Source organism: Antrostomus carolinensis, unplaced genomic scaffold (genome assembly GCF_000700745.2).
Source record: "Antrostomus carolinensis isolate BGI_N321 unplaced genomic scaffold, ASM70074v2 scaffold15340, whole genome shotgun sequence".
Lineage (NCBI taxonomy): Eukaryota > Metazoa > Chordata > Aves > Caprimulgiformes > Caprimulgidae > Antrostomus > Antrostomus carolinensis.
The window spans coordinates 18,179-32,965 of record NW_010287843.1 but is presented as its reverse complement, the minus strand read 5'-3'; the positions used below and the strand labels follow the sequence as shown (position 1 = coordinate 32,965).

The 14,787-nt window shown below is 40.9% G+C and overlaps 1 protein-coding gene across 1 annotated transcript in view; it reads right to left on the bottom strand.

Moving 5' to 3' along the window:
* The window catches only part of LOC104522234 (WD repeat and FYVE domain-containing protein 3-like), a gene marked incomplete at its 5' end in the record, with an annotated part of 35,131 nt that overhangs the window by 2,363 nt on the left and 17,981 nt on the right, over positions 1-14,787 (bottom strand). The window contains 10 exons of the mRNA XM_010164471.2: positions 336-447; positions 1,369-1,698; positions 2,715-2,811; positions 3,666-3,848; positions 4,901-5,080; positions 6,668-6,826; positions 7,252-7,406; positions 9,056-9,203; positions 11,926-12,138; positions 12,473-12,564. Of these exons, the coding sequence (XP_010162773.1) occupies positions 336-447; positions 1,369-1,698; positions 2,715-2,811; positions 3,666-3,848; positions 4,901-5,080; positions 6,668-6,826; positions 7,252-7,406; positions 9,056-9,203; positions 11,926-12,138; positions 12,473-12,564 (1,669 nt within the window). The remainder of the gene's footprint in view (positions 1-335; positions 448-1,368; positions 1,699-2,714; positions 2,812-3,665; positions 3,849-4,900; positions 5,081-6,667; positions 6,827-7,251; positions 7,407-9,055; positions 9,204-11,925; positions 12,139-12,472; positions 12,565-14,787) is intronic.

Here is a 14,787-nt window from a genome sequence, read left to right as displayed (position 1 = left end):
CATTCCTGCAACAACTCTGGCACAGGAACACGCAGACATCGATGACCGATTTTACACATCAGAATACGTAACATGTTAAACTACCGGCACAGTCACCAGCGGGCAGATCAGCCTGGTCTGACTGAGAAACGGAGCTATAACAACACTCCATGTAACATAACGCGGCTGAACACGTCTGCTTATTTTAGTGTTGTTTTTCTCCCTGTCCTTGAACAAGGCTGCACTAAACAGAGTGACCACAAACCAGCATTATGCAAAGAACAATGGCTGGTTCGTACCACTTCCCGCCAACAACACTGGAAAATGTTTTAGGCGATTGCTCGCGAGCTACTCACTTAGAGATGCCGAGCGCCGTGATTTCTGCTGGATGTGCGTTGTCTTTGCGATCGAATGCTGTGTGCATAGTTAGTTTGCTTCTGAACACCAACTGACGCTCCCATCTGTATCCTGGAATGAGTGGGAAGTAGGAGTGGAAAAACAAAATTGGCTTGCTCTCATTTTTGTTCCCTCCTCCCCCAGCACACTTGTACGTGTGACTTTGTACAAAGAAAAAATCTCCCCCCAGAGAACGGTGACATACACAGGGAAGCCCTGTACCAAAGCCTGACAGGGCTGGGGTAGTTTCTTGTTTTATTAGTCAAGACTCAGATTTCCAACTGTCACTGATTTGCTTCATGAAAGCCCATACAATGCATGTTTTGGGAATGTGACTAAACCAGCATTGATGACATGTAACTGTTGTGGCTGCTGTTGAGCAGTACTTGCAGAGTGTCAGGGTTCTTTTTCCCCACTCTGCTCTGCCTCCCACCCCCTGCCAGGAGTTTGGAGGTGCACAGTAAGTTGGGAGGGAACACAAGCTAGACAGCCGACTCAAACTGACCAAAGGGATATTCTGCACAGTGTAACACCATGCTCAGCAATAAAACTGAGAGGGGGGAGTTTTGGGGAAGGCAGCCATTTGCTCAGAGACTGTCTGGCCACCACTCTGCTTGTGGGAGGTGGTGAGTGATTGCCTTTGCATCACTTGTTTTGTCTTCCTCTTCCCTTTGCTTATTAGAATACCCTTATCTCAAGTAACAAAGTTCCCTTGCTTTTGCTCTTTCTGTTCTCTCCACCATCCCACTGCAGGGGGTTGTGGTGGCAGTGAGCGGGTGACTTAGCTGCCCGTCAGGGTACACTGACCACAGGTTCTCAGGAAGGGCTTGAACCAACACACAGCCTTTGCACACCATTTTTTCTCTTCACTGACCATTTTGGAATTTATCAGCCAAACCTGCATAAAGCAGCATAGACAGAGAGAGACTGCCTTATGGGTCAGTGCTGACAGCACATTTATCTGACAGAGGAAGCCTGCCCAATTTCTTTTACCTGGTTTCAGCTTGCTGTAGTGCCGTGCTTCAGCATAGCCGGGGTGCGGGTGGTTAACCTGAGCATGGGGATGCATTTTTGCTTGTCCCTCAGAATAATTCACAAAGATAAAGCCATCTTTCTCATCCAAGCTGAGCTGGTCTGACCAGCGCCTGGAGTCATCAGAGCCGCTGTCTGCTGACCATGCTGCTGCTGCCCTGTTTGATGATGACCTAGGCCTGTGGCTGGTGCTGCTTGGTTGACTCTGGCTCTCCTGCAGTTTTGTGTCCTGGCCTATGCATGGATCATCTGCCTCGGAGTCACTGCTGTCCTCTTCGTGGGCTTCCTGCCCTAGATTCACCCAAGAGGAGAGAAGACGTTGTTAGCAAGGCTGCTTATAGCCTGAGCTTTTTCCCTATTCTGCTGCTCCACTACCTACAACCTAACAGGTACCACCACAGCGTGACCAGAAGGAAACTGCGCGCAGGCACCTCAAAGCCTTTGCAGAGATTCAGCTCCTGCCATTGTAAAAGGAATCACACTATTCATCTTTTTTGCACTGGTCTGTCAGAAAACAGCACTCCTTAACTGAAGCTACTTCCTACAATAGTCTGTTGGAGGTAGGCTATGACAGATGCAGTGAGTAAAATTTTTAAAAATGCTCAAAGCTAGCAAAAGCCAAATCCTGCTGCCTTTCAGCAAAACTTACACAAATAAGCACAATCAGGTATGCTGAAACTCGAGTTGACTGAGAAATATGATGCACATCTGTTAATAACAGGTTTTGTTAATAAAAAAGAGCAACTGCCAAAGATATTTATATTCCTAATAACACTGGAAAAAAAAAGAGATGTATTTATATAATAATTATTAACAAGCATCATGCAACCCATATCCAAATCCAGATCGTATCTTCAATTTGAAGCACGGACCAAAATATTCCAAGCAAGGGAAAACAATATGGCCAGCACTGCTTGTCTAAACAGCATGCTGTTCCATCAGTAGATTTTTAATTCTGCTGTTATAAGTTTATTTGAAAATTAAAAAATACCTAGCTTTTGCACAATGGGAGCATACATTGGGTTCACTGATAAAGGAAACAACCATACACAGAAAAGTTCAGTCTTCACAGAAAAAAAAGCTATGATGGGCATCGTTTCTTCTTACTCCTAGCAGTCTGAAACTACCATAAGCAAGGTGGTGAAAAAAGAACTCAGATGCTCTATTTATTATGCCCACTGGATGTCAATTGTCTTTTGACACACAATCCTCATTGTCCATTCTGCACTGTATAACCACAGGATTTTACTTAGGTATAGTAAAGATCAGATAAAAGGCAAATACAAAACACTTGTCAGGAGACATACCTATTTGTGCTTCCTGACAATCCTCTTGCATTTCCAGCATCTCCACAGGCTCTGGAGCTGGTGTTTCTGGTACTTGCAAAAACTCCATCCGCCAGAACTGGAGGGACAGAGGATAAGCAAAGTGGCGCATCCTGAACTCTTAGCTTTCTTCTGAGCTACCTCTAGAGTTAATATGGCTTATTAGAACTGTGTATTGGCACTGGTATAACGAGAGGCAGGTCACATCTCCATACTAAGCCCTGTTTTTGGGGACTAGATACTGTAAGAGGACATCTGTGTTCATGCCTCAATCACAAGTGAACAAGTCTTGTGCTGTTATTTAACAGCTTAGCTGTTAAAATAAAAAAATCCACTCCACATAGCAATCTGACCAGCAGACTCAGGACTGCACAGAGCTAAGTACTGAAAACTGGGTTAGACTAATGGTGATCAGAGATGCCACTAAGTTCCCCTTTTCTTTCTAGGTAGCAAAATGAATTGTTTCAAGCTATGTAGAACAAAAATGATGAATGAAAACTATGATCTCCAGGCATAAAACCTGGTGACCAAAACAGAGCAGGAAGGAAAATGTATGCTGCTGGCTACTGCTATTTACCACATCACAATGGGTGCACTGAAAAGGAGAAAGAAAACTGAAAGACTGCATAGGAATGTCAGCTCACTGAAAGCTTCCCATGGATCTTCTATGTCCATCTCTCTTGGGCACAGGATACAGTGCACCCTCCTGTGCAGAAAGGGCACAGCTGGTTCCAGCGCCAAAAGCAGTCTGCATTGTCTACCCAGCCTGGACTCCCTCCTTCCTGCAGGACTATTTGTTCAGGTGGAGCACCCAAGTATGGCAGGACTGCTTTTGGTACTGGCCAGGACACTGTGTTGGACAGACATGACTTCTCTAACTACTACTACTAAAGTATAAACTTATTTTTCCAAGCAGCGATCCCTGGTACTTACCCGAACAACTCCGTCCGAATGTCCCGTTACTATGACATTCTGGGTGTCCCACTCATTCATCTCTGACACAAAGCAACACATTATCTGCTGGCTTCGGCCAGTGAAAGTGTTTACACTTGCAGTAGGGCTGCCATTAATGCTCCATACATGGATGTAAGTGCCAGCACATGACACAATATCCCCCTGCAAAGACAAATAACACCTCCATATTTCAATACAAGCCTCAGGTTTTCTTCAGCAAAAATATAAGCCAGGTTCATTTATAAGCCAAGTTCAGCCATCGAGGCCGGCACTTTTCAGGAAGTTGTATTCAAGCTGAGTTTAGACTCCTAAAGAAACCCTAAATAAGGGATGACACGTGCTTTTTAAAAAATTGTACACAGAAAACCACACTTAGTAACAACGAATTTGTTGTATTTACAGCATACAATGAGTAGACCAATTCCTCCACTTCTCACAGCACAACAATCCAACAGCATATTTTCAGTGCTTTCCCTTCTCAGTTTTCAAAGGCTCTGCTCATTTTCACAAACATATACCACCTTAAATTTCATCTGCTTCCTCACGGGGAGGAGAGCAAGAGATGGTCCAAACTAGTGCAGAGGGGAATTGTGAGCTGCAGTCTAAAACACTGGTGACACTACAACCACCAGCCTACTAGCAGCTAATAAACTGTGCCTCTGGCTACACGTCCCCTCCTTGTGTTACAGCCCCATTTTGTCTTTATTTCAACTACTACATCTGCTCCAGTTGCAACATGGTCCCTCCAGCCCTGATGGACCTGCTACATAAGGTTTCAACTTAGGCAAATTCTTTGATGTGCGTGGGAGCTGGATAAATATCAACTCGTAACAGATAGGACCACCAGGGAGACAAGCTTTTTGGATATGTCTGTTTCCACTACAACTGTCACTGCAGCTTCATCCAAGGTATCTTCTGCTTCCTTTAAATTAAAGTGTAAGAGAACAGAAGTCAACCAAGGTCATATATAAAAATCTTTTTTGCACTGTTAATAAAGTCTTTCCGAGCTCAAGCTGCTCTAAAGGGAATAAACCCACGTATGTCTCTGGACAAAGACACAAATTATTGCTTAAATCAGCTAATTATTTTTCAGATGAGTTATACAAGTTTTGCCAAACTAACAGAAGAGCCTAGTTTGTTTTTCCTCGGTTTACCAATTTTTGACTCTTGCTGCTGTTCCTACTGCACATTGGTGAATGGTATTTGGTTCTTACCGTTAATTCATTTATACAGAGTGCTGAAACTGGAGCCCTGTGACCTCGAAGCTGTGTTAGAAAAGAGAGTTTATTCAAGTCCCAGATGATGCAGGTGCGATCCCGTGATCCACTCACAATTATGTGATAAGCTAGTGATGCTGTTAAGCATGTGACAGTGTCAGTATGACCCAGTAACGCCTGCAAAACAAAAGTTGGAGGAACAAGCTGCAATCAGGAGAGAGCACAAAAAAGACTGTATTTAGACCCACTTATCTGAAAATATTCACATAATGTAAACCTGAATATCCTATCAGAAGATGCAACTGACTTACAAGTATTCAGTTGGCAACTATTTTCATAATTGAAAATGACAGTAGTATTTTTTTCCATTTAAAAAGTACTCTCACAAAACCAAATTTCAAGGATCTAATGTTATATAGCCTTCTCCTGAAAGAACCCACAAAAGTACTTTTCCAACCCATTCTGCATCCCCCATCTGCATCAGTAGCCTATTTATAGGGTCAGTATGTGTTCCAGGCTGCACTTGAAATTACATTCTGAAAAGAGAAATTCTTCGTAAATATAAACCAGCTTCTTTATAAACTTCTGTTGATGGTTGAGAAAAGATAAAAAAAGACAAGAAAGAGTTGCAACCAAAAAGGCAAAGTCAACTGGAAGGAGGAGAAAATTACAAGCATCTACTTGTATCAGACCTTGCTTTTACATTTTTGGATTAACCTAATGATTGCAACAGGAGTCTGCAATACAGTCAGATTGTTGCAGCTTACTTGGTTACAAATCACTGGCTGAAGTACAGTAAATGGCCTTCAATATGCTGCCCTGAAATTCAAGATACGGTGTTTTTATCTTGCACTGTTCTTAAGTAAAAAGCTTTGGAAACAGCTTTGGACAGTTGTTGGTGACAATGCAAGGGAAGTTACTGAATAATTCTCTAAATTTCTTCTTTTAAGTTTGAGTGAAAGCTGTCCTCTGGAAAAAGTCCTGCAGTTAAGGTGCTAACAGGAGCAGTAAGACTTAGCAACCTAGCAACCTATAACAACGATACACAGCTTCTAGAATATTTTGAAGTAGCTGGGGGGAGAGTGTTTTGGTTTTTTTGAGGGTGGGTTTTCTGGGGTTTTTCGGGGTGGGCTAATGTGCGTATTTTTCTTTTTTTTTTTAGTAAACCCACAAGACTTACTCTGCACTTAGCTGCAACTGACTTCAAAGCACAAGTACTCATTTGTTAGATAAAAAGTTGATGTTTTGAATTAACAAAGCAAGAACCACTCAAGGTGATCCTGAACAAGAATACTCTGCTCCACAGACATCACTGCCAGAAAGAGCAAAGTTTTGCGCAGAAGTGCAAGTTAAATATATACATTTTTAAAGAAGAAAGTAATAAAAAAATAAAAAAGGAAAATGAACTTTTAAGACAGCCTCCTTCACTGCCCTCCCTGATGGTTTTGCGATGGGGTATTTTACATACAACACTGCAATAGAGCAGATGATTTCACAAAACACACCTGTATCATTTTCTTAACATCACTATTAAATTTCTAATTTCTCCAAAAAGCTCCTGGTGATCAACTATCCTTAAAAATGATGCAATTTTAAAGACGCATTTTGCCCACTATCACTGCAGATCAGTACCTCGACTAGTCAGTTCTCCAAAGGTCTGCTGCACTCATGGTTTCAAAGCTTACTATGTGAGCAATACTCCTTTCATAATTCATTTGATCTGGTAACATAATTCACATAAAAGGCACCTTTATTGTATTTTACCTGTTTCAGTGTGAGGGCTTTAGCTTTTTCTTTGGAGATGCCAATTTCCCACACACACACCGCTGTGCTTGTTCCTCCAGTGATAACTAGTTTGGGGTTGGGGCAAATGGCACACAGGATCTGACCCCATTCTGACAGACATTCATAAACAATTACTGCCTAAAAATAAAGAAAACAAAGAAGAATTACTGGCAAGATTAGTGTTTGGTAGGATAAAAATAAAAACCTGAGTGTCATCCTGCACGCTGGACCATTAAGTAACCAAGTTAGTTTGCCCTCAAACAGAAGCAATTCCAGCCCCTGCCATAAGGTGCCTCCTGAGAGAACGTGAGAGCTGAGCTTTAACTGCATAGATTTAATTCAGTCATGTTTTGCAGATCTGGTAAAAAAATTATTATTAATTGGTTCATATCATTCTGCCAGTGTTCTGATGAAGACCACCAGAGAGGGAGCAATAAAACACATGCTGTACAAGATTATTTAATTCACATGTGAAATCAATTTCCATTGTTAAGATTTTTTCACTATTGAGTATTAATTGCGTTTGGTACGTTCAGCACTGAAACAAATTTTAGATTACAAACCTTGTCAGACTCGTAGGTACCCAGTCTACAGCTGAGGTCTGCATAGCCCCAAGCAAAAGTTTTATTCCATGTGGGTGGGATGAGAACCTTATTCTGTTCTACTGCCAGAATGCCTTTATCAGTACACACGATCTGTCCTACAGGCTCCTTGAGCTCTAAAAAAGAAGATGGGGTTACGTTTTATTGCTAGCACAGACAAATACTGCCTGATCCCATTAAATACCTGATGTTCCGTAAAAGCAGGATCTCTGTATTGGCTGTGTTATACAAATCTTTCTTTCAACTGCAACAATGGCAACTTTTGCTACATTCCGAACAAATGCAGTGCTAAGCACCATCAGCAGTGCTGAGAACACCCTGAGCATCACAGATGGCTCTGATCCCACCTGTGATGCTGCACAAGGGTTCTTTAGACAAGATCTCTGTGGTCATTAAAAGTGATTGTACCATTTTCAGCACAAATAAAAGTAAGTTTTTGGTACTGATGTTAACATCTTGGCCAAGTGTTCCCACAAGCTACATTCCTGACAACTGCCCATGTTGTCCTACCTGGTTTTCCCCAAGCTTTGCAAATATAGTTTAGTGCTTTCTAATTTCCTGTCTTAGAGTGTAGCCCTGCTATGTCCTGTGTAATAGTACGTCCTTCTCTCTTTAGAGCAGGCAGGCACAGATCCATTTAACCAGCTAGGAAAGAAATCACTGTATAGCATTTACCTGCCTCACAGACAATTAACTTTTGTTCAGGCCAATGTCAGATATGAAGTCACAAACCACCTTTTTCATCTCAGTGTAGCTACCAATACCACCCTTTCCCGACAACATTTCTTAGTATTTCTTGGCACTGAGATAAAGGATCCCTCTGCTAGGAAAATCACAAAAATTGAGGCTACCACAGGCCCAGAAGCAACGTACCCTGAATTGTGTTTGGTAAATTAAAACTTTAGAGGTGCTTGGGCCCAATTTTATCCCTCTATTTTAAAAAAGTTATATTAAATCAGCAGAGATTTGGTGCTTCCCAAGTACACTTTAAGGTAGCTAAGGACATAATCTTACAGCATTAGGATATTTTAAATTTGTTTTTCTCACAAAATTACAGTATGATGGTTCTGGCTGGGACAGTTAGTTTTCTTCACAGTAGCTGGTATGGGGCCATGTTTTGGATTTGTGCTGAAAACAGTGTTGATAACGCAGAGAAGTTTTCGTTATTGCTGAGCAGAGCTTACAGAGTCAAGGCCTCTTCTGCTTCTCACACCACCCCACCAGTGAGGAGGCTGGGGGTGCACGAGAAGTTGAGAGGGGACACAGCTGGGACAGCTGACCCCAACTGACCAAAGGGATATTCCATGCCATATGATGTCATACTCATTATATAAAGCTGTCGAAGAAGAAGGAACGGGGGGACATTCAGAGTGACGGTGTTTGCCTTCCCCAGTGACCGCTATGCGTGGTGGAGCCCTGCTGTCCCAGAGATGGCCGAACACCTGCCTGCCCATGGGAAGTGGTGAATGAATTCCTTCTTTTGTTTTGCTTTGCTTGTGCGCGTGGCTTTCACTTTACTTGTTAAACTGTCTTTATCTCAGCCCACCAGTTTTCCCACTTTCACTCCTCCAATTCTCTCTCCCATTCCACAAGGGGAAGCAACTGAGCAGCTGCATGGTGTTTAGTTGCCAGCTGGGGTTAAAACCATGACATACAGGCATTAAAAACATTAGAACTAAGTAAAACATGGAAAAAGATGATCTTGCTAGAACTCTGAATGCTCTGGCAAAGAAACAGGAATAATTTCCATGGTTTTATAGTTTACCTTTCACTGGGGCAAGAGATGGTCGCAGGTTGTCCAAATGATGGAAAAAAATCTTGTCACTTGTAGAACCAGGGGGCACAGAGGTTCCCACAGCCTCTCCATTCAGTCGGCTTCTAACACGCTTTGGTGGGTGGGGTTTTTTAAACAGCTGAAATTCATCAAGAAATTATCATCAAAAATTACAGGCTCACAAGAGCATAAGCTTAAAAAGATCAGCAGTACATCCAATTTACCTTCTAAAAATTCTCCAGGTCAGCAAAATGTTACTTAACTGCTCTCAGTATTCACTAATAACTTATGGCACCCACTTCAATGAGACTTCAACAAATAATACAAAATCCAACAAGGATATAACAAGCAAAGTAATTTTAAAGCTACCTCCAATTGCAGAAGCAGTTGAAGTAAAGCTAGCAAAAATCCCCAAATTGATACATAACACAATATTAAATTCTAACCTAGCACAAACTGAAAGCTAATTTTTGGCTTTGAAATAAACTGTGTCCCACAAACAGCAGCTCACGCACTTGGAGACGGCCAGGCTACCTAAGAAGAGTAACAACATGGGCGGGCAAGTAATTGGACCGCATGTGAGACAAACACGCATGAGAAATGCATCGTAGCACCTGATTATCTTCTACCTAGCTCTTCATTACGAGTGACTGAATTTCCATTTTACCGCTTCCCTGACCATTCCTGGTGTCTCAGATAGTGTTAAACAAACCGATCATCCATCGCTTCTAGTAGGCCATAATCGTCAGTGACACACACTAAGGTTTATCACGTGATAAATTAATAATAAACATCTTGGATGGTAGATGCTATGTATTATAATATGTAAATGCCAAATACAAACATTGAGTGATATTTTGTAAGATTTCGATTACTTTGACAGAGAGGCTATTACAGCACTGAAAGGAGATCCGAAATTCCAAGGCTGAAAGTTATTTTCTTTCCACCCCTTTGAGATAGGTTACCTGTTTGCCTATCCAAAGCAGAGGGAACATGCATAAGCCTGAGGCAGCTGAGCTATGAGCGCACACACACACGTTTCTACTGCTTGCACCTACAGTCTGGGTACGAAGGGTAACAACAGGTCTATGTGCCACAGCTCTCCCTGAACTACAGCATGCCTCCCGTCTGGCTGGGCTATGAGAAGATGAAGAGAGAAGGCACATCATACAGTATTCACATGGACAACTGATCTCAAAAAACGTCAGTTCCAGCAAGAAAAATCAACCCCTCCTTTCTCCTTCGAGCGACTGTTCCTCTTGCTTACTTATTCTGCTCTGCCTCCACAGTCTGTGGCATCTTGGGACCCTTGCAGAGTCTGCAAGAGCCCTCTTCCAAATGCAGCACCAGCTCTGGAATGTTCTGCAGCACAACTTTTTAAAATGGGAAACAGAACTACCAGGAGCATTACTGGTGGAAGAGATGGGATAAAGAAGATGTAGCCCCCACATTACATCTCCATGCAGTAAAGGAGTGAAAAAGTGCACAGCAGCCACGTCACTGAGATAGCCTGCCCTAGATCCCCTGTGCAAAGTCAGAGGATCATAGCAAAACTCTACAGTTACATAAAAATGTGCTCCAAGAGCACTCACCACTAAAAATGATTTAAGGAAGGAGTTTTGAATTTCCCGAGTTTATTGCAGTCTGCCTATTTCCTCTAGCAAAGTGCCACACAATTTCTGGTAGATCTCATCATAGGTTTGAACCCAACAGGCATGTGAAAATTCAGGCAGACCTTCGGACTCAGCTGCAATGCTCTTCCAGTCTTTATTTCTTCACCAACTTTAGCTGGGCCATGTCTGATTATCATCACAACCCAGTGACTGATTATTACTTTAAGAGGAAAAAATGCCACAGCCACTACATATCTAGATCATTGAGAGAGAGTAAGGAAGGAAAAGGAGAAAAGATGAGCAGTTCTTAGCCTTCTTTCCAAGCAACAAGAGACAGAGTTGTTAGTGGGTCTCCACAGGAAATATCCCGTGGCTGTCCCAAAACGTTAAGTGCTGCTGTAGGCTGGAGTTCCCAATACATGGGTTGGGTTCCCAGTAAATTGCTGAAGGTATCTGTGGTTTCCACCAGATCCAGGATCAGAAAAAATCACCAATGACATTTAAAACTTTCACTAGACAGCAAAAAAACCCTAAAGAAATGCCTAATTAAAAAAAAAAAAAAGAGAGAGAGAAAGAAAGAAACCCTCAACCCCATAAAAAACCAAAAAACCCAAACAGTAAAACTTTTGATTTAATATTACATTTAATAATTTAATGTAATCTCTTAAAGAGAACACAAACTTTAAAGCTGCACCAAAAGTGTGTCTATATAGCTCCTTAACCATAGCTGTCCTACAAAAGTCAAATGTTCTTAATTTAAATTTTGAGGCTTTTTCCAACAGATTCTTCAAATAACAAGATGTAGCAAAGCCTTGCAGAATGCCAAGAGACTGATGTAAAAAAAAAGGAAGCGTAACTTATTATAGAAATTATTTTATTACTGGATAACTTAAAGTACCTAAACACTAGGCAATACTTTGAAGCTGCACTTTCACTGCTCCCTCCCCGTGACTTTGCAGCAGAAACTTTTTTTTATGATGATTTTTACAGTTGAACCATAAATCATTTTGCCTTTATTTTAAGGGTGCAAAAGGGAAAAAAAAAAGACATTTCTAATTTCACAAGCAAAGCCCAATGTTGATCTTCGTTGCATTTACAGTGGAAATGTAAATGATTTCATACCACTGGAAAAATATTTATGGAAAAACACTCCCACCAAGGTTTGCTCCTAAAACACCTTCCTGTTCTATATTAATACATTTCAATTCAAGTATCATCTGGCAAATAAGAATTCTACAAAGGGTATACCTGCTTTGGTATCTGTCCAAAGTTATTAATGAATCCTATGGTAGCTGTCTCTTTTAATGGATCATTGATGTTATATATGTCCACTTGCCCCTCATAGAAGAGATGGTGAAAGACATTTACAGCTTCTACTGCAGCAGGACCTTGCTGTTTATAGCCAAAGATCAAGTCAATCCACTCATGCAGATGTGCGCTCACAAAGTCACATTCCAGAGCCTGAAATTCAAAGGGCATGCATTAAAACTAGCCAGATTGGTCACTGGTTGAGTTTACTACACCTGCCACAAAGGAAAATGCAGAATATATTTTGACATAATCTTCTTACATTTGGATAAAGCTTTTCATTGAAGCAAGTCTTGCTTCAACATACTCCCTAGTCAAATAGGAAGGGGAGGAAACACTGCTTCTACAGACCTTCGCAACAATTAGCCATCAACCCAGAACTCATGGACTGGCTAGTAGCTGTGGCTACACAAATTTTGCTTAGATTAATATGCAGTCGAAGGTCCCAACTGATGTTTCCCAGTGTCATTATTAAAATGCAAATTACCTCCCGGTGAACTCTGATAAATTCACGAGGATCTCCTTTTGCCCATGGGGGGAGTATGACATCACCAAGTTTAGTGCCATTTTGTTTGCAACCTATTAAAAAAAAATAATAATTGGAGAGAAGTACTGAAACTGCACTGCAACAGAAACAGTGAAAAAAAAAAGTAATAAAAAAATCAAATTCTAGCACCTTTCATTTAAAAAGCAAGCCATTTCAGTTTTTCCTTTAAAATAGTGGTTTGTTTTTAGATGTCAGGCAATAAAATGTGAAAAGTTCTGACTTAGTTCATGTAAGATTGCTTGCAGGAGAAAGAATTCAAATATTCCTTGCTAAGACTTTTGAAGATGATGACAATATTTCAGCATACACTCCTCTAAACAAATATTACCCTTCTAGCTCGGGGCATTGATTAGATTACTCCTCCTCAGTCTCCACAACTTCATAATGTACAGTCTGAACTCAAAATCTTTATGCTTCCCCATCAAGTACTCTTGGAACATGATTATTTTGTCTTTATTTTTCTATTTAAGTAAATTTCTGCTTTTCTCTCCCCATCATGGGAAAGACCTACTGCAGTGCATGAAAGTTAATGACAACAAGAGCCAGTAAAATAGCCTTCTGCAATCACTGCACAACCAGAATCATGTTCTGTCAGTTTAGCTCGCACCTCAGCAGCCAACCCTGCTACCAGGAACTGCTACCCAGTTTTGGGTAGCAAAAATAGCAGCTGCCCATTTTCCATCTAGAGGAATCAGCACAGCAAGGTTCATTTTCTTATCTATTTTCGACTTCCTTGTTCTTATTCTATGAGGAAAACTGGAATAAATGTGCTAGCCCCAGTTTAAGAGAGGACATTATTTCCTGTATTTGGCACCTGTTTAGTGTGTATATAGCAATGGCATGTCAATTGAGTATATTTTGAAGAAAATAAACCTTAGTACGAGACAGAGTTAACAGCAAATTGTACTGAGAAGCCTTGGTAGAACAGTATCTCATCCCAGGATTTATTTTCTTCACAATGCAAACATTCTGTATCAAGAAATGGAATTATTGTTTTACCCATGAGGATGGCTACACATCACAGGAGTACAGGCTAAATATTCATTTCCTGACAGTGAACAGCTCACTGGTATCCTCCACAAGCTTCAGATTCAAGGACACCAGTGATTCCTCTGGGCCTGGTCTGGCCACATGCATTCACCTGGGTCCCAGATAGCTCCCTTCCCACTCTGAACATTAAATGATGGCATGCTGCGATTACTAAAAATTTATTTGTTAAGGCTTTCCAGTTATATTCTTGTTTTGTTGCTTGTTGCCAAAAGACAACTATTAGCTTAGAGGAACATCCACAATTTTCCAAGTTTACAGGGGTACACAAGTACTAAGTACATTGCTCCAAGAGAAACACTGCTTGCCTCACCAGACTTTGAATCCTCCTCTCTTTTTTTCTGGGAGGGAAAGGGAGTGGGATTGCTACAAATTAACACAATCAAAAATATCACACAGTGTTTGACAGTTGTTCATAACAAAACTTTTTCTACTGTTGTTCCAAATGCTCAAGGAAGAATTTCTAGGGCTCTGATGATCACAGTCCAAAATTACCATATATGGAGCTAAGTGGACAAGACCTCAACATTTTTCCTGTACTGGCCATACCCTTCTGTGTGAAATATACTTGGGAGAGGTTCTGCTGTGTGTTCCTTCAGTTTTGATTTGTTTTTGTAAGGTTGTGCTTCCAATCTCTTACAATACCTTTTGAATAAAGCATCTCAGGTCATTAAAGCCTACGACTTGTTTAATCTTTATTATTGCTATTAGATTCACAGCATAGAGGTCAGAAAATAAGGGCTTAATGCCACTGTTAAGAGTGACATACATGCTAAGGAACATGTATCTCCTATGGCAAATAAGTGTGAAATTTGACTCCTGTTGAGCACAAAAGCTAACTGAGACATTTCAACAAAACCTTTAGGAATACTTTAAGAGGAAGTTCTCAAAGCGAAGATCGTCAAACAGATTTTCATAAAGCTTAAAAAAATACGCGAAAAAGATGGTAACATCATAATGAAGTAGCTAGATACATGGAGAAAAATGCAAACCAGAGAAACTCCAAGTAAAACATGATCATCTGTGCCTTTTGAACTGGTAATAAACCAAATATTAACTAAACCACACCACTCCAAACAAAAATCCTTTCTGGGTATTTCAGTGTCTTGTTCAGCAATTCTCAGAACAAATTTTGCATTAACTGCTTAAAAAGAACACTCACGGCTTGAGAAAATTTCTTAAGTCTGATAAATCTGAAAAAATAAATC